Here is a 21,533-nt window from a genome sequence, read left to right on the forward strand (position 1 = left end):
TCCCTGTCAATGGTTTCAGATATTACACATTCGTTATTTGAACGATTTCCCACAAACCATCAACACCTACAGACAGTTTTAAACTAATGAGAAATAATTGTCTTTGTCAAAATATCCTTAAAACGGATTAATAATTATTCTGTTTTAGTCAGACATATGAATAACAGAAACAAATGTGCTAATTTAATGTACCTTCTTTAATACAATGTTCAGCTTCATTACATGTATATTTTAAGATTTTACATTTTTCAAAATAGTTTCTACAATTATCGGTCATCCTGTTAGCTTTAAAACACTCTATGGAGTCATGAGCATTGAAATATTCATCAACAGAACCAATATACACAGAATTAAAACATCGATCAGTGTTTACATACAAAAGATTCTGCTTGTGTTGTACAAACTGGGAGTTTATAACTGGCACCATACAACGAAAATATCGGAATTTTCCATCTTACTCTAGGGGGCATATTTTCTACACTGAAAAAACCCACCAGCGATATGAAAAAACGAAGAGAGTTCCCAAGAGCATGCCAGAAATTGTGCTAACTATTTGTGGCCAAATACCGACGTCATCATCAACAACACCTTTTACTATCTGCAATAGTGTATATCACAACCATAATTATTGGAAAAAACTAAAAATAGGTGAAGCACTTCTGTGATGAATATAATACCCTTGAAGCCAAATAGTACCAATTAAAAGGTAACCTGAAATAGATTTGGCCCGATAGTTTTTTCATAAGCTCCATATTTGAAGTCCGTAGTCCATTCTGATGTAAGCTATTCCAACCCCATTCACGTCATAAACTAAATTTGCATATACAGAAATATGGTTTAGCATATTTTTGTCACTTCCATATACGTTACAGCCCCTAGTCCCCCAGAGTATTCGCTAAAGGTTATGTACCTTGTTAAATAAGACGTATGAAAATAATGCTGTTCCCAAAGTCAAAGAACCGCCATTGTTTCCATAACGTTGACGTCATCTGTCATTCAGAAATGCATTTCGCTAACGCAACACCATACTTTCATCCTCCTCGGAAACACGGAACTCTCCTTAAAAATGTCACTGATATAACTGCCGCTATGATCAATAAGAGGTCTTTTATACTTACAGCCTGTGAAGGTGGTGGAGCTGGTCAAAAAAGGACGGGCGGATTTCCGCCAGTCTATTACCGCTCAAGTCTCTGAAAGAAAACGTGAAATCAACGGGATGGCAATAATCAAAGTGCCGTTTCAAGAATGAAACTGTCAACTTGACGTAGATACAGGTCGATGTCAATTAAGACGGATTTACAGATTTATTGACATCAAAACACGTATGTAATACAATACTCTTAATACCTCGCTAATGCGTTTATCACCTTCTTGAAGAAACTAATGCTGCGAAACTGCAGTTTAAACATTGTTTTCACGTTTTTCAATCCAGTCGGAAATATGGTTCACAATAAGGAGGCCTTGCAATCCTTTTACACAAATATGTCAGATACAATCAAAAGCGAAAACATCCTGTCTATGAAATATGCATAAATGCATTGATTCGATTAAAGAATTTTGACTCACGATGAAGAGTTCATGAATCACTATCAAGGAATGGTGTTTTATAGAATATGCTTTCATGAAAAAAACTTGTCATAATTCTGATATAATGCACATAAAATAAGTTCTTCACTTCTTCATATTCTGAAAATATCCCGATCATGAATCCCCATTAATGAGTGATGATTTATAGAATGGTCCCTAATGAAAATCCGGTCATAAATACAAAATAATGCAGATATAGCAAGTGTCTTCACTTTCTTCAAATCACATTACTTGTATACACGTGGTTTGGATAAAATGAGTGAAAGTAAAGGTAAATGTTTCTGACGTTGAGGCGGAAGATAATCAAATTGGAACCAAGTCCCAAAAGGTACAGAATGCCGCTATGTCTAGCACATTCTCCAAAATGTGGGTAACGAGTCATTACGGCGGCTACTCACAGATCCTGCAAATGGGGAGTCCAAGAAAAGGCACCGCTTTCTATTAAGCTGATTTTGTTCCTTGCCAGATTTCTGTAAAACACAAGGCAATCACTGGCAACCACAACAGGTGAAACCAAGCGCACAATTGCATGACATTGATGTGTAGGTTATCGAACAGCGATGATGCTCGGGAACTATAATAAGAATTATCCAGTTGACTGCTGATGGCTAAGAATTGAGTCTAGGAGTCAGGGACTTCAGCGACACATATCTTCAGACATACTGCAGACTTGGCAAACCTCTAAATAGCATTTCTGGTAGATTTTATGGCATTGCTTATCGGTTCCAAAACAGGCTGACTGTATTTCAGTGAAAATCATCACACATATTGGCAGACTGGACATTAACACATACAAAGAAGTTGATTTTGAGGTTTCGTATTCCAGACCTTTGGTGAAATCAAAGGCAAATGATAACCAGAACAAAGTGAGGAAGAGAAGGGACAAACAACGTTTCACATCAATCGTACAGTTGTGACTGCAGACTATATCAATGTCTATTTGTTTCAGCAGAGTTACAGCTGTACGAGGTTTTTATTAATTTTAATCTTTTGTTGTTTTAATTTTTTTTAATTCATTTATATTTTTTGTTTTGTTTTGTTTTGTTTTTGCTTTTGTTTTGTAAACAAATCAGGTCTGGACCATACAATCCAGTGTTTGTCACGTGCGATACACGTGTTTATGAATCACCAAATTGCACCAATTACACAAAATTCAAAATTCCAGCCAAAGCACACGCAAAGAAAAGTCAATTTCAACTACAACAGAATCTCCAATGTTAGCTGTGTTGCAAGTTGTGTCCCTTGATCACAAATGAAACACTTCGTCGTGGGTTTTATTACTCGTCAGCATTAGACAGGTCGAGATAAAACTAAAACTAAATGTTTAAAGCGGCTCTATACACAGCTTTTCACTCCTTCACTCGTGGTTGTGTTAACTTCGACAACGAGTCGACGGTATTTTATGTTTTCTAAACCAAATACACAAGCGACTTTGAATGTTTTCAAAGTTATTAACAACGATTTGTCCTTGGCCTCCCATTAAACAATATATATGATATCGCATAGCGTTTCACTGGATTTTTGGCAATTGTGGTACGCAAATAATTCTCACAGATGACATATGCATACTTACAATTTATAGAGGTGCTCCAAATAGCGCAGATCAAACTCTCCGAGTACACGTATCTGATTTTGGCTGAGAGTTCTGAAAATAACCCCGAATTAATTACTCTTCCATGTCATCAACATCGATGTCAAACAAAGACTAAACAACAAAGGGAAATATCAAAAAGCTGATTCCTTGTGCTGCATTATGCATTTGTCAATTTCAGCAACATGGACCGAAGCCTGTCTGTGCGACGTGACGTGATAAAACATGTTATGTATTGTGTTGTTACAATGTGTTGTGAATGAATGTTAGATCTCATAACATAGATTCAGAAATGTTATCGTGTAAATACAAAACTATTCACTTACATATCCAACACGTTTAATACGTTTCACTACGTTTTTTCAGTTGTTATGACAGATTGTCTTTTGTTGCAACGTAATTGCTTCGGGACGTCACAAAGTGTTACGTTTCGTTGTTGAGCTCGTAATACACGTAGTATTGTTTCGGGACGTTACAAAGTGTTACGTTTCGTTGTTGAGCTAGTATTACACGTAGTATAGTTTCGGGACGTTACAAAGTGTTACGTTTCGTTGTTGAGCTAGTATTACACGTAGTATTGTTTCGGGACGTTGCAAAGTGTTACGTTTCGTTTTTGAGCTAGTATTACACGTAGTATTGTTTCGGGACGTCACAAAGTGTTACGTTTCGTTTTTGAGCTAGTATTACACGTAGTATTGTTTCGGGACGTTACAAAGTGTTACGTTTCGTTTTTGAGCTAGTATTACACGTAGTATTGTTTCGGGACGTCACAAAGTGTTACGTTTCGTTTTTGAGCTAGTATTACACGTAGTATTGTTTCGGGACGTCACAAAGTGTTACGTTTCGTTTTTGAGCTAGTATTACACGTAGTATTGTTTCGGGACGTCACAAAGTGTTACGTTTCGTTTTTGAGCTCGTAATACACATAGTATTGTTTCGGGACGTCACAAAGTGTTACGTTTCGTTTTTGAGCTAGTATTACACGTAGTATTGTTTCGGGACGTCACAAAGTGTTACGTTTCGTTTTTGAGCTAGTATTACACGTAGTATTGTTTCGGGACGTCACAAAGTGTTACGTTTCGTTTTTGAGCTCGTAATACACGTAGTATTGTTTCGGGACGTCACAAAGTGTTACGTTTCGTTTTTGAGCTAGTATTACACGTAGTATTGTTTCGAAATGTTACAAAGTGTTACGTTTCGTTTTTGAGCTAGTATTACACGTAGTATTGTTTCGGGACGTTACAGAGTGTTACATCGCGTTGTTGAGCTGTTAGGACACGGGTCATTGCTATGTAAGGATGCACTGCGTTGTCATAATGGGTTATGATGAGGTATCTTGCTTGTTAGACTGTGCTGTATTTCCTTGTTACGACGTGCTGTACAGCCTTGTTCTGTCTTATTGTGCATCGTCGAGTTGTTTTGCAGTTTGTGTAGCGCTGTTATGACGTATAGACGTGGTAGATAGCTCTTTTACTTGCTGGGAAGATTTGTGATGACATATGATACCGTAAACTGTTGCTTGTGTTGCTTTCCACAGGTTAAGCTGTTTTGTTAATGAAAAACAAATGATAACGATTGTTGACCGGAGTATCATCAATGGTCCAAATACACTCTGATGCCGCCTTTCATGGCGCACACCTCGTTCAAATAACTGTACAAATTGATGCTTAAGACAGGAAAGCATTATTACAAGATTTATCATAGGTAACAGGTGTTGCACCGCTGTTAATTTGTGAGAAGCTTGTTCTCTTCGGCTTTCCCATCTGTCTACAGCCCACAGTTTACACATCCTGTTAAGAAATACATAAATCCTTTTCAGCACTTATCTCCAAAGGCTTGTACAGTCTGCAGCTTGCCGTCTTTGACACAAAAGGAAGCGGATTTTCATAACCATGCTATTTATATAATGGTTATATAATCGTCGCAATGGTCTTTAAAGGATATCCACTGTTGATAACAACCAATTAACTCAAGAGTAGAGCGTTCGTCATATCGAGTTGAGTACCATCTCGCTCAGGCCATTGAAATAAATTGCAGTCAAGACATGCTTAGGTCAAACATGAGAAATAGTACACATGTTGGAGTATGTGTAGTGTATGAGATTGGCTTAGCTGCCTCTTGTACCAGTGCCGACGGTGTCTATCGCACTATATGACAGATCTTCATTTTAAAGACATGCTCTCTTTGATGTTTTGCATTAATCTTTACTTTAATTCGTGCTTGTCGTAAAATGCATCTAACGGAATCGGACTGTCAGCCTTCCGTACTTGGTTGACACATGTCATCGTATCCCAATGTGGTAGATGAATGCTCATGAAGTTGATCACTGGATCCACTGATACAGATGCTCAGAATGCTGATCAGTAGACAATTGTGCAGATCGCCAAAATATTGGAACATTGCGTTAAACGACAAACAAACAGAAATATTTACAGGAAATTCGGTCACGTATGTTTAAAGAACCAATAGGAAGAGTATCGGTGTGCACAACACAATCCCCCCTCCCCCCCCCCTACCCCCACCCAAACCGGACAGTAGCTGCACGTGGCTTCGAGCCATCCATCTGGCACATGTGTGGAGCACCTGTGCTACAATACGAACCACTTAATCGGGGCAGCAGCATTATCGGTGATATAGTCGTCTTAACACATTCCAAGATTTACGAATCTTTTTTACAAACTATCTGTTCCTTTATTATGGTATTAATTATATGTAACATAAATTAGCGGCAATAGTTCGGTCAGAACTGTTTCCGGCATAACGTTACATTTGGGCTTTACCATGTTGGTAGTCGATATTAGATTCGCAGTTTCAAATATGTTTTATATGTAATTCACACTGAGTGTTCTACAGCGTTGTCATATGCAGCACACTTGCTCACACACACACACACACACACACACACACACACACACACACACACACACACACACACACACACACACACACACACGTATATCTGTCGGCCATTTGTTGTATATTTTACATTTTAAAAATAAACAAATACAAAAAAAAAAAAACAGATACGCAATTCAACAGATGGTTACAATCATACTTACACGTTCCGTACACGGTTATCCCGAGCAAATATTTGCGAAGAGAATGTCTTCAGTTCATTTCCAACCAGATGTCTAAAATTAGAAAGAAAGTGCTCATTAGGATGAATCAATTTTAATTTGTATTGTCGCTGACCCATTTGTGTCCAAATGTACACAATTATTCTATAAGGGATGTTAAGGTTATTTCAGCTGATATACTGTTACACATATATCATATATATCGTATTCAGGTAGCAAAAGGTGCACCCGTGATGATACGAACTGATCTTTAAGCAACCTGTGGTGGTCGTGAGAGGCGACTAACGGGATCGAGTGGGCAAGCTCGCGGTCTTGGTTGACACATGTCATCGTATCCCAGATGCGGAGATCACTAGAATGTCTGGTCCAGACTTGATTAATTACAGACCGCAGTCATATAGAAGTAATATTGCTGGGTGCAGTGTTAAACAGCAACAAAATGGCAAATAGTAGTTTGGTTGAACGCATTTTACCAACGTTCAACATCAATCACGGTGTGAGAGATGCTGAAAGAGGACCTGAAGTGATGTAGACCTTGGGTATTCTCAGCTTTTTTGAAACCATCACAACGTGTATGGTGCGGACAAACCTAGAAACGTAACTGGGGAAACCCGAGATTCGAACCCACATTCATAATGTTCTCGACATACCCAAAGGGACGCAACTCTCTGCAGCAAATTACAGCGCTTCAGAGGAGAAGACCAAGGCCAGTTCCAAGTTCCAATAATTCGATCACTGGCACAATAATGATACAAGTATTTGAGGTAACGAGTTTTAGAGTTAACGAGTTAACGAGTTCACGAATTTTCCTCTACATAGATCACTGAGTACAGATATACACTTCATCCTCGATGTGACAGGGTTATAGCGTCTGTAACAAGGATGATGAATTACAGCGTACTTACCATGTTGGTAATGCCTGAAGGACTCTTTCTAAATTTAGGTTAAGAGGTACGATTTATGACCAACATTGCGGGAGATTTACAATACATTATAAACAGAGCAGCAGAGGTTCAATGAATTACGCACACCGCAGAAACCACACAGTGTTGGTATGGCAATCAAAATATATATCCGAACATTCACGCACTACGTATATGAGGTAGAACAATTTTCACCAATTGTAACGCTATTCACCGAGGGGCGCCAATGACAGGATTCATGGTTTAACACATTGTACCCATCACAGGAATCGAACCTGAGTATTGCGTGAAGAGCGAACGTTATAACCACTAGTCTACCACCCTCTTTGGTTTATGACAGTGTATGAACACGTCATGCCAAAGATGGCCCCATACCAGTGTGGGAAATAACTACTAGCCCGATAGCCCGTGGGTAGTGAAAATCCAATCGGGTCAGAAAATATCCACAGTCAACGTCCCGACTGGCTAGTGAAATTGCATGGGGTCATTTTGTAAATATATCACTCTCTCCGAGTTGTCATGCTAATACACTTTTCGATCGTGCAAGAGTATCTGCTAATAAAACTGTCCATCATATCAGAGGGTTGATTTTGAAAGCATGTCTACATTCAAGTGTCGGGCTAGTGAATCATGCTGTGAGCTAGTAACTTTCCAACAAAGATAGCCAGACCGGCTAGCACAACCTGGAAACCGGCTTTTTCACAACATATTGGGACAGGTTGGGCACCAGGGTATTGTGTGAAGAGCGAACGCTGTAACCACTAGTCTCCCGCACCTCCCTTTGTAGCTTATAACAGTTTGTGAATTTATCATGCCAAGTATAGCCTGGTATGTCAATTTATTATACATTCAGTACTAAACATTAGAGCTGCAGTTTATTACCTACACTGCGGTCAGTTTCCGGCAATGCCTGAACGTTCCGTTTTTGATGTGCTGCAGAGAGGAGTATTTGAATAACCTGTAGAAATAAATAGCAAAGGGTCAGCTTGTCAGTAATTGCCATGAGTTATGAATAAATCACATTAACATTGAAAAAGGAAAACCCCCTTAATCCCTTTCATGACATTATTTGTGCCGAAACAGCAGAGGGAGTCGTGAAGAGCGTGTTATAAAAATGAATGACATGTATACTAAATCAATCACCACAACCTCTATGAAGCGAAACCCCGTCAATCCCTACCATGACATGTTTGACCTGTAGAGGATACACAGGGAGTTGCGTTATAACAGCAGATGACATGGTTACTATGAATGAATCACTATAATCTTAAGATGGGGAAATCTTGTCAATTGGTATATGTACGTAATGAACCACGATAATGTTAATACAGGGAAATCCTGTCAGTTGGTACATGTGCCTAAACCAGGGAAATCCTGTCAGTTGGTACATGTGCCTAAACCAGGGAAATCCTGTCAGTTGGTACATGTGCCTAAAACAGGGAAATCCTGTCAGTTGGTACATGTGCCTAAACCAGGGAAATCCTGTCAGTTGGTACATGTGCCTAAAACAGGGAAATCCTGTCAGTTGGTACATGTGCCTAAAACAGGGAAATCCTGTCAGTTGGTACATGTGCCTAAAACAGGGAAATCCTGTCAGTTGGTACATGTGCCTAAAACAGGGAAATCCTGTCAGTTGGTACATGTGCCTAAAACAGGGAAATCCTGTCAGTTGGTACATGTGCCTAAACCAGGGAAATCCTGTCAGTTGGTACATGTGCCTAATGAATCACGATAATCTAAATACAGAGAAATCGTCTCAATTGGTACATGTGCCTAATGAATCACGATAATCTAAATACAGAGAAATCGTCTCAATTGGTACATGTGCCTAATGAATCACGATAATCTAAATACAGAGAAATCGTCTCAATTGGTACATGTGCCTAATGAATCACGATAATCTAAATACAGAGAAATCGTCTCAATTGGTACATGTGCCTAATGAATCACGATAATCTAAATACAGAGAAATCGTCTCAATTGGTACATGTGCCTAATGAATCACGATAATCTAAATACAGAGAAATCGTCTCAATTGGTACATGTGCCTAATGAATCACGATAATCTAAATACAGAGAAATCGTCTCAATTGGTACATGTGCCTAATGAATCACGATAATCTAAATACAGAGAAATCGTCTCAATTGGTACATGTGCCTAATGAATCACGATAATCTAAATACAGAGAAATCGTCTCAATTGGTACATGTGCCTAATGAATCACGATAATCTAAATACAGAGAAATCCTGTCAGTTGGTACATGTGCCTAATGAATCACGATAATCTAAATACAGAGAAATCGTCTCAATTGGTACATGTGCCTAATGAATCACGATAATCTAAATACAGAGAAATCGTCTCAATTGGTACATGTGCCTAATGAATCACGATAATCTAAATACAGAGAAATCGTCTCAATTGGTACATGTGCCTAATGAATCACGATAATCTAAATACAGAGAAATCGTCTCAATTGGTACATGTGCCTAATGAATCACGATAATCTAAATACAGAGAAATCCTGTCAGTTGGTACATGTGCCTAATGAATCACGATAATCTAAATACAGAGAAATCGTCTCAATTGGTACATGTGCCTAATGAATCACGATAATCTAAATACAGAGAAATCGTCTCAATTGGTACATGTGCGTGTTAAAGCGACCACGGTGATGTTTAATGTTTGTAATGTACATGATATAATAGGGAATTCTATGGCAATTGTATAATTGTTATTCGGAACGTAAGTGAAGGAGAAAATCTGGACAGTAACGGGGTTTCAGACAGACAGACAGACAGACAGACAGACAGAGACTCTACACTTACAGTTCAACAAGCTCCGTCAAGTTCCGGAAGTCTTGTACCGTGACTGAATGGATCTTATTTCCGCTAATGCCACTGCAATATAAATATTTACATAAGTGCAACACAATCATATTACCCGAAGGACCGCCACCTTCAAACCAGGATAACCTTCAGCACATAAAGTGACATATACATGTGCAGATTCAGACTGACGGTTTGTATCTGAATGTATGATATCACTTTGATACAAACAAACAATTCCTTTTAAATTGAAAAAAACCTCAATGAGACTAGAGACCATGCTCTTGCTCCACAAACTACTTGGGTGATCGTAAATCACTAAGGTTACCTTATTGCAATGTTAAAGACCTTAGTAAAGATTGTTTCGCGAAAGGAAACCGTGAATCCGAGGAAATAAAGACCTGTTATGTTTAGGGTCTCAGCAAGAGAGTGTCGGTCAGTAGTGAAAATACCGTGGTTCAGAGACTGTCAGACAAACTAATGTATAGTTGCCATGCGAGGACGGAACTGATATATTTTACAGTAAAGGTTTGCTTTTGTATACAAAAGTCAAAGCATCGAGACAAGTCAGGTGTAAACTGGAGTTGATAACAGACTGATATCTTCTTTCTCTTTTCGCCCTTTCCAGTTAGCTTTGAAATTTACTCAGTGAGGCTAATGTATGAAATATTCAAGTATTATGAATGAATAAACCCAGGTGACATAAATTCCCCTTTATTTAAATTGTGATGAGTTAAATTACAGTATAGTCAAACTTTTACACGTGCAAAGATACAATGCTTTTAGCAATGTGGTGACATATTGTGCAATAAAAGCCTTTGTCTGTCCCCACAGTTCATGTCGCATTAACTGAAATGGGAAATAAAAGACTTAAATTTAAAAAATTACATGTCCCATGTTTTTGGTTTACTGGAAATATGTCGTTATTTTTGTCATTCCTACTGAAATCTCATTTCGTTTTTAATAAGCGTTCTGGATTCCACATCCACTCAACATACTTAGTACACGTAACTTAGTTCGACCAAATTCCCAAATGACATCAACTCAATCATTGGTGATCAATCAAGACCAGATTTTGTCCTGATTGGATATAGTGTCTACTGCCACGTGACCACTTGGGGTCATCTTTCGCGGATACGTATTATTAAATAGAGTCTTCGGGGAGCATTGGGTTGACAGTTAAAGCTTCACAGTATCTTTCAACACAGTTTGCTGACTTGCGGGTGTCATCGAGGACGTTGATGGATCACCTGTGTTGCCACGGGGTGGCCAAGGAAAGGCATAACTTGACGAATGTGTATTTACGTTAACAAATGAGAAGATGCCATTAATAGACATCGTGTCCAGACAGATTTATAACATTAGTAAACATAACATAAATTAGCCTGTATATACATTGCAAGGAAACAGACGAATGATGTGATGCTACAGCTTGATATTGGCCTTATTAAGTTTTACTTTACAGATGAGGTAAAATGATACTGTTTGAGAATATTGACGAATGCGTATTTAGCTTGAAACATGAGCACATGCCCCTAATAGACAATGTGTCGAAATGGATTTACAATTTAATAAATATATCGTCATTTCCCTTGTTCACACTTCGCACGAGAACTGATCAATGACTGTTTTGTAGCAATATAGCATAATATTCGTCTTTTAAATTTGGTTTTAAATATAAGGAAAGATGATATTCTGCTTGGGATTATTGACCAGTGTGTATTTGAGCTAATAGATGAGAAAATGTCTTTAATAGACGACGTGTCTAAACAGATTTATAACGTGAGCAAACATAACTTCATTTGCTTGTATATGCTTGGCAAGCGAATGGATAAACGGACTTTTTGTGTAACGTTACAACTTAATATTGGTCTTATTAAATTTTGAATTATATGTGAGGTAAGCTGATGGTATTTTTGTGACCATTACACTTTCATTGCGATGTTCATTACTTGTAAGTGTACGTGGGTGCTTGTACTAGTCCAGATTTCAGACGTCATCATCGTCATCGTCATCGTCAACGTCATCGTCGTCGTTGTCGTTTTTTTCTTTCTGCCACATCTCTTGTCTTTAAAAATAACGATGCCACTCGGACAAATTAAATTTCAAACCGATTAATATTAGTTGTATAGTCTTACTGTCACACGACGACACTTCGTACAAGGACCTTGCTTTTTCTGGATGCAATATACATGTCCATTCACACATTTCTCACTTTGGTCCAATTACCATGTCTACAGTAAGATAGGACTGGACACAGGACTGCAAAGCAAGGAATCCATCCTCAAAGATACTTGATGAAAACTGGAAATGACCGATACATCGTAGCGGAAAGGGTCCCCTTAAGATATCAAGAAATGCTGCCTTTGCCTAACTGGGCAGAGATGCATACACATTGCCAATAAGTCGTCTGGAAATTCTTGTACCGATAAGAACAACATGATTAGCCTCGTGGTAAACAGTATCTAAGGTAGTCTAGTCATCCGACGAACAACAATGGTATATAGCATAATGTAATGGAATGTATATCTCTAGACAATAGAGGATTAGCCTCGGTCATGTGTGGGATTACGTGAAGTGAGGTATATATCTCTTTGGGCATTATTCTTCCTTCCTGTCTTTGGACGTTAAAAGACCATCCTCAATAATATATGGGAATATGTTATGTAATGGAAGGTATATATCTCTGGACATCAGCTGGCCCCTCCTCCGTTGAAAGCATGTGTCGCTTAAATAATTGAGGTATAACAAGCAATACTTAATGTATAGGCGATGTGAAGAAGAACTATGTATTGAGAGGAAGTGAAGCGAAATTAGGTTCCACACTGCATTCACGATGACATTTTGTATATATTACGTCATACTAGTACTAGTCTCGGCTACTGTCGGCATCATCCACTGAAATACTTTGCAAAACAATACCACGCCTGAATGTCACACTAAGATGAATGTCGAAAGGCAGGCACGGAAACATCAATTATCATATTTGAACCTCTCTTGGCAAATGACAGCCATACAGATTTCTGGGAAGGCGCCCTATCCAATGAACCTCAATATACATGTGTCACAGACTAAATCATTTCAATAAGTGTTGTCATAGACTAAATCATTTCAATAAGTTTCCTTAAAACTTCATTTATTCAAACAATCTATTTCTTTCAATATAAGTCCAAAGTGCACCGAAATTCTATCCCCTTTGTCTATGTAATGTATTCGGCAAACATTCGGTGTATCCCCTCTTATCATAAACCCCCCTCCGGGCAGGACCCTTAATTCTCAAACGCTATCAATACATGTCAATTAACACCTCCCTACGTCGGCGAATCTTACGTGTGTACATGTGCATGGGCCAGTGACCTTGCACAATGTGGCGTAATGGCCCTGTGTATAAAAACCTGACTGATATGGTCAGTCGGGAGACCATCCACACAGACCAACCGGCGGGACCATCCAGCGAGACCAACCAGCAAGACCAACCATGGAGACTAGATCATCGACAGAAGTGGACGGATTGTGCGTCTAGTCGGGGTGTCGGCCAAGGCCGTCGCCCCACCTACGACTACGTCGACGATGAAGAATCGCCGTCGGACTTCTGAATGTGTGTAAGTGACAGAGCGGGTCTCCACATCGGGATCATTGGCCATTCAGTCCCGATGTGCGTTCTGTCACATGTTTACCACTGTATTTACCATTTTGACCATCCTTCGACCAAACAGTAATAAAACATGGCTGCTGCTGTCTTCATCTCTACAAGTGACTCCTGTCTTCCCTGTCTCTTGTCCACCATCCTAAACTACCACCCGAGAGTGACCACGACGGACGCTCTTGGAAACATGCATGCAATACACGGACATGTAAACTGACTCACAGCTGGGTTACCCTCCATGGTATGTGTTTGGGCACTTCAGCCAATTGCTTGTTCTCGCAGTATAGATGAGTCTTACTCTTGCACTCGCAATGTTTGGGAATAGCGGACAGCACTGAAAAACAAGACAATATACCACTGGTGCATGTATGCTTCTTTTATTCTGTGAAACTTCAAATATATATACATGACTATTAACTTTTTGTGGATTTTTATTGTTTCATGGATTTCATATCATGGATTCTTTAAAATATGGAGTTATTCGCAAAGCTTGAGACCAAAGGGGTGGAGATATTAAATCATACTTCTGACATCTTATCATGCGGAAAATGGACTTCGTGAATTACCTTGTACTTGTATTTATCCGTGAAACCTACTTGGTTAATTATATTACAGAACTGATTCATTAAGATGTTTTTCCAGGATTGCTGGATAAACAAAGAAAAGGCCACGGATATATTTTCTGCTAATGATGCTACAGGTAGTGCATAGTCCGCAATGGTACGATGTTTGAAGCCCATTACTGGTGTCCCTGTCGATGTGTTGTTGGGATATTGCTAAGAGCGGCGTAAAACCATACTCGCTCACTTACTCGCTCGAGTGCATTGTACTTTATGTTCACTTTTCTACCTTATGAGATACATCCCCACTTACCACATTCACGAGATTCTTCCTTCCTGTCAGCCTCTGGCCGTTTTTCATACAATGTTTGAAAATATTGATTATGGTATTCATCGCCTGTGGATGGAAGGGAATCTATAGTAAACACGTGTTAAATGAATATTAATTTACGAAAACAGGAAAATCAGCGTAGTTTTCAAATTCGTTTCAGTCGTTTAAGCCAAGCCTTGGGCATGGGAGAAACAAAAAGTTTGAACCCATGTTACCCCCAGTTATATACCTGGGCCTCCTTTCACAAAGAACGAAGGTGAAGGTCAGTGTCGCAGCCTGAATGTAATGTTAAGGAATGTGATTAAGGTTAACCTTACTAAAGGCTTCTTCGTGAAATGTGCACCTGGGTGGTTTGGTTTCACAAACGACGCGGTTTGGAGTTGGTCTTGAGGAACCCATGTATGTCGTAAGAGGCGACAAGCGGAATCGAGTGGTCAGTCCCGCTGACGTGGTTGACGCATGTCATCGTATCCCGATTGCGTAGATCAATGTTCATGGTGTTGGTCACTGGATGGTCAGGTCAAAACTCGATTATTTACAGACAGTCGCCATAGCAGGAATATTGCTGAACGCGGCGTTAATCATCAAACAACGTTAACGACTGGTTTCATGTAGTGGCAAACGTCTGAAACCCGTACTGGACTTTGGTCTTTCATCAAGCTGACCCTCAGCTGCGTTAACTGTCACTCACTCACTCATATAAAGAGATAAACATTTCACGATTTGACCCTTAAGATAATTCAACAAAAGCCTACATTTGGACAGTTCATCAGATCCGTCAGGACAATCGTCGACGTGGTCGCAGATTTTTGTCCGGTTGACGCACACGTTGGAGTTGTCACATGGTACAGTACCATCCGGGCAGTTCCAGGTGTTAGTGTAGGACGAGGAGCCGGGCTCCTTGGAGTCTGTTGAGCACACTGAAATAAAATCAGTGAAATTAACTTATTTGTGACAAGATGGCCATCTGTTGCGCGATACACAATCCCGAAATTGACGTGACAGACAGTGACATTTGAAAAATATGAGGGACACTGACTGTTATATCATTATACAATAACCATGATAACACAAAATGGATCTCTGAATGACATGTGTCAAACATAATTTCTAAAATTAAAAGCATAATTTTTATTATATTTAAAGAGAAACATGTGGACTGTTGCACATTGACAGCAGAGAATAAATCTTCACTGTAAGACATTTGGGAAAGACGCAGACATCCCCAGAGTACCAACAGGTTCCCCTTCTTGCTGAAATATTTCCTTATTCATTTGAATCAGAATGTTCCCTAAATATGTCGAAGTCAAAACAAAGTAATCTGGCCAAGAGTTATAACGATCTGATGATCTGTTAACGTTCGGTGACTATCAGCGTGCCTAATCTCATCTACTGATTTACTCATCTTAACTCATCTTGAAAGTGACACTAAAACATTTGCGTGATAAAAATATCTGTGAATACAATTGAAGAGAACAGTGAGAACAGGGTCGCTATTCTCGAAACGTTCGTAGCCCTACTAACTTCTTAAGCCCATTCTGAACACATTGGCTACGATCAAAGTTAAGAATTCTTGGGGCTACGACCGTTTCGAGAATAAGGGAACTGTAGTGTCCCCATTCCTCAAAGCAATCGCAGCGCTACGACTGTCGTAAGTCTATGTTAGTGTATGGAGTTACATTAATTTTAGAGCTCCGGTCGCTTTGAGGAACTGGTCCCTGCTCATTTGTTTCATAAATATATATTTGCATACAGTTCAGAATGGCCAACAAATCATCAGGACGGCATGACTTGAGGGATCATTGTCAACTATCTCTTTTGTGTCGAACAATATTTCAACAGCAACAGCAACGGCAGAGTTGACGTTATTGTTTTTCTGAGAGTATTTAAGATCGCAACGTCGTATTTTCATTTTCAAGTCTTGCAGCCACTAGGCGTCTCTCGATCCCTCCCTCCTCTCTTTCTCTCTGTGTCTGTCTGTCTCCTCTCTCTCTCTTACACTCTCTCTCACTCACACACGCACGCACGCGCGCGCATACACATATACACAAGGGATGGATGCAAACAGGCAAAGACCCACTCCCGTGTTAAAAGGTACAGACAACTACTACAAAATACAACAAATTCATTATTTGGAATGGATGCAGTCGGTCTTTTGTAATACGTCAATAACGAGGCGAGCCTAAACTGCCTTGTGTTGAAGTTGTAGTGGGACAGACGCAGAGACACACAGACAGAGACACACAGACAGAGACACACAGAGAGAGACACAGAGAGAGACACACAGAGAAAGAGAGAGGGGCAAAGTAAACCTGAATATTCATCGTATGAATGTGAATGAGTGATTGTGTGTGCGTTGTAAATCAAAGTTATACTTGCATGTTGTATACAAGCTTGGTAACCCTCGTCACGATGTTAAACCCTGTTTCATTTCACCCCGCTGAACATACCCCCCTAAGTCTCAGGAATGTATAACAGTAAATCTCTGTCTTCAAGCAATCATGGTATCATCACTTACACAGTCCGTCCAAACACGACACATAACAAAAGTGTCGCAAAAACATATTTCTAGACGACTTGTTACAATTAAGAAACCAATCAACTAAATACCTCAGAGAATAACTGTTGGGTAAAAGATATGCCGTGACAAAGCTAGCGTCTATAATATCAGTCGTCAGGTACATGTGTTGTCACTTAACAAATAGTCCAATCAACAGGGTTTTTTTCAAGGTAAGTGATTGGAAGATATTTTTACCGTTCTAAGGGGCATATTCTGAAGAGTGTAGCGTATGACCAGGCGAGTATTTCTAAGATAAATGTAGGAGGTTGCGTGGCGCCAATGATGGAAAAGCGATCATACAACTCCCCGGCGGGGCTGTCACTCAACCCAGTTACTTGTTAAGGAGGATCGCTTTTTGCACTCCTGTATACGTGTAACTCCCTCCACACATATTTTCTGAAGTTTTCAATACTTTGCGTGAACTCACAATCTCTTAAAACGTACAATTTGTTTCTGATCGATTATTTCCGGATGACAAGAATGACTTCATTTCAACATTAGTCAGGAGTAAATGTGAATGTTGAAAATCGAAAATAAGATGCCTTTCATCTTTTGGAGTACTGTTCCATAGTTGACAGTCACATTCTTTAAATGATGCAAACAACCAATGGATTACGTTGTATAATCTTTACAACCTTAGCGCAAACATTTAAAAAGAACGTTTTATAACCTTTATAACCTTGGCGCAAACATTTAAAACGAATGTTTTATAACCTTTATAACCTTGGCGCAAACATTTACATTTAAAATGAACGTTTTATAGCCTTTATAACCTTGGCGCAAACATTGAATATAAATGAATATATTCGTATAGTCACATGGTGTTAGATTTGAACTGATATTTCTTTAGATGTCAACAAAGAAGTGATTGCATTATGAGAACACGATAAACCAAGCCATGAGGAAACGAATTTAATGGTCGGTAGCTGAAAACCTCAGCTGGCTATGAGAAAACTACAGACAGGATGTATAGATTTACGTCCCTGACAACTGTTTGTTTTTCTAATTTAATAGGTAAAGGAACTAATCGTTTTATCTTTAATGTATTTGCCTTCGCACAATACATTACTCAAGAGAACAGGTGAGAATTAGTTTCGCATGCAGCACCGTCGACCGTCGGCTGTTTTTATTAGTCATTGTAACAGGTTTTCTTGGAGTCGTCGGTACAGACGTTTCTATCCTCGGTTCGCATCAATACATCACGTGATCTCATTATCCTCTGAATAATACATCTTCATTATGTAGTTCAGATACAGACAGCATCCACCTTGACAACGATTTAGAGAAACTGGTATTATTTCTTTTAACGACTTTGGTGAGTGAGTGTCTTGGTTTCAACGCTAGAATACTTTTCTCTCTTGTTAAATGTAGCTAAGGTTCAACTTGGTTCAATTGCACATACCTTTGTTAGAGTTACAACATTTTTGCCAGTGTTACAACGTTCTAAGCATAAGGAAATTGTTGAAAACATTTCATTGTAGTTACAGACATTTTCAGATATGACGCTCAGGTGAAAAACAATGAAGTCCTTTCCAATTCTCATCTCCGCCTGCATCATATCGTTTTTGCATCAGGTGAAAATTGACTTGGCTTTGCATGTGTTTGTAACAAGACTCGAACTTTTGCGAACATTTGGTATTTTCACTATTCTGTTGTGGTATCTTCCATGATCAAACACTCAGTTGCTTTGGAATTGCACAGTAGGATATTCATATAGTAGGTTGTTCCTTGAAATGGTGTTAATTTTTGTCTCTTTAGAAGACACATATATTTCCTACATGATGATGACAGAGGAAAACTAGCTATACGGTTTATCGAATGGACTGTGAAATATGACATCCACCGACATCTATATAGCGGTCACGAATGCCACCAGATGGCATTGTGAAAGGTGATAGATGAACTGGGAAAACTAGCTGATCCAATTACAACATTGATTTCCCTGAGAGTTGACTGCAGTGTTTAATGGTATTTAGATGAGTCGAGTGATTGCTACGGATTTAGCAGAGAACCCAATCAATGAGGGTGCAGACAAAGACCACCATTCTAGTAATGCACCATATGTACACGATAACAAATCAGAACCACTCTCCGTTGCTTGACCAACTTACGCGTATCTACTAAGACAAGTGAGAGATGTGTGGACGTACACACACGACACATGTCGCGCACCTGCAACATACAACACATCACAGCACCTTGACGTACTCCAACACCAGGGCAGCCCATCAACCTCGCAACAGTCGGACAAGATGTGTGTTCAGTGACTTACTGCAACCAGGCATTTCGCATGGTTTCAACACCGTATGCTTGGAATGTTCTCTGGAACAGAACCTACTTACTTGTTGGTAATTAGAACAATTAGGTATGCCTCAAGACGTCTTCATACTGTACCACATGAGGTGGTAAACAAAAACATGGCGGCCTGGCTTATTCATGTCGTTGCGCGTGCTGTATGGTGTGTTTCTGCATCTGTAAGAGCTATCATGCTGAGGGCGGAATAAGTGAGAGTATAATGGACCTTATACCTAAGATATTGTGTATTCGTCGTTGTGTGAGTGTATGTTGGTCTGGAGTATTTGGGTGTGCGTATGTATGTATGTGCGTGTCTTTCTGTGAGCGAATGCCTGCGGGCGGACATGGGTGCGCGTGTCTTTTGCGTGTTTCTCTCTCTCCTCACACACACACACACACACACACACACATTCATACACACAAACGGGGTGTGTAATTTTCACCATAGTTAACCTACATACTGTGGTCAAGTTGACAATAGCTGATAGATATGATTATGTCAACATATTCATCAGGAAACGTGTCGAAATCTTTACTTCTTTTGACTTTCTTTTACTAAAATTTACCTATGATTTATGGGTGCTTGGAAATATAAATGTTTCCAATATTCTACAGGAACACATACCAAATACAGTGACCTTCAGTAGAATATCGTAAACATTCTACAATAAACTATAAATGTATTTGTCATTTCGTCAGTATGACTGATTCCCCTTGTTTGGGACCTACCATTTAGAGGGTTGGATGAACTGGTGATTCTGAACAAAACTTGTTCACCATGCACCCTCTCCAACGCGCACCTACCATGCACTCCTGCTGAAAATACAGCGGTCGTCGCTTTAAGCATTAAGGACGTACCACTAAAAGACCCTATCTGTAATCAGAATCAAAGTTCAAAGTCCTACATAATGGTACATGGTTCCTTTTCCTTATGAGCTGTGCCCACCCCTAAATTACAATTTTCATAGGGTAACATTATGCAACGTACGAGTTCCAGATACCAGGAACGGTAGAAAATTGAAACCGTCAAGAATAATCCTCACACAGGGACATTCAACTTATGAGGTCTTTCGCTTGAGGGGTTCTCTTGAGTTAAAATAATTTGCAGGAGAGCGAAAGGTCTCCCTTGCAAGAAATTAACTTTATATCACGGCCATTCCAATTTCTGCCTACGTGCTTTGGAGGTTCTTTCAATTTCGCTGCGAGGATGGATGACCTAGATTCAGCAATGGTTTACCCTTTGAAAGGAATAGCTCCAGAATGTTTTAAATTAATTTTAGCTTCTATCTTATCCATTCTAATCTCTCCAAGTAACATTTCTCTGCTGCCAAACTTTGATGCAAAATTAATGTCATTATATTTATAGGTGGATTAATGTATTCATCTTGTTATGACCGACAATTTTTTTTTCAAATTTGGCGTACGCCAATACTACTTATATACACATTGATACTTGATAGAAGCTTACTCTTGCATGTGCATCAGCTAGACTGGGAGAGTCTCATTTGTATGTATAAATATCAAACTGAAATGATCGCACACATTGCCCGGAACAATCAAAAACATTTCCAGTTGGAATGGACCTTTATTCCATTTTTTTCAAAACAAGAAATGAACCGTTCTACAGTCGACTTCAGAATCATTTATCACTCAGCGTCACTTCACTTCACAGACTACACAGACATCAATCATAACATTCTTGTACCTCACTCGACCTGTCTGTAAACAATACAATGACATTGTCGCTGTACGAACGAGCCCTTATATAAGTCCTACATTCCAGTCATACATTAAACTATGTTCTAGAGTATATAAGGACCACCTACAAATCAGATTGACGTACGTAAACACCTCCCAGGTGGCGGATGTTAGCTCTCTGTTTATGTTACATCCTTTAAAACCATCAACAAAATACCTCAAATGAAGCAGAAGTCTAAATAGGCCCACTTTCTGTAACACCCTCGCCAAAGTTTAGTCTAACAGCTTTCCATCCGAGACTCCTTATTGAAATCTGGTCCCTTGAATTTCATTAAGACATCTTCTCGTGTGTTGTTATCTAGCATTCTAATCTTTTCCTAATTGTTTTAACTTAATTGATAGAGTTTGTGTGTTTATCGTGTGTTTTTGGTTTGGGCA

General features: G+C 39.3%; 1 protein-coding gene across 1 annotated transcript in view; it reads right to left on the minus strand.

Annotated features, from left to right (window-relative positions):
* LOC137287471 (relaxin receptor 2-like) overlaps positions 1-21,533 on the minus strand; it is a 92,241-nt gene that overhangs the window by 31,910 nt on the left and 38,798 nt on the right. The window contains exons 2-10 of the mRNA XM_067819782.1: positions 15,298-15,462; positions 14,525-14,608; positions 13,874-13,985; positions 10,006-10,077; positions 8,065-8,136; positions 6,238-6,309; positions 3,161-3,232; positions 1,986-2,057; positions 1,119-1,190 (exon numbers count right to left, since the gene is read on the minus strand). Coding sequence (XP_067675883.1) covers positions 1,119-1,190; positions 1,986-2,057; positions 3,161-3,232; positions 6,238-6,309; positions 8,065-8,136; positions 10,006-10,077; positions 13,874-13,985; positions 14,525-14,608; positions 15,298-15,462 — 793 coding nt within the window. The remainder of the gene's footprint in view (positions 1-1,118; positions 1,191-1,985; positions 2,058-3,160; positions 3,233-6,237; positions 6,310-8,064; positions 8,137-10,005; positions 10,078-13,873; positions 13,986-14,524; positions 14,609-15,297; positions 15,463-21,533) is intronic.

The sequence above is a fragment of the Haliotis asinina genome, chromosome 6, assembly GCF_037392515.1.
Source record: "Haliotis asinina isolate JCU_RB_2024 chromosome 6, JCU_Hal_asi_v2, whole genome shotgun sequence".
In the NCBI taxonomy this organism is placed as follows: domain Eukaryota; kingdom Metazoa; phylum Mollusca; class Gastropoda; order Lepetellida; family Haliotidae; genus Haliotis; species Haliotis asinina.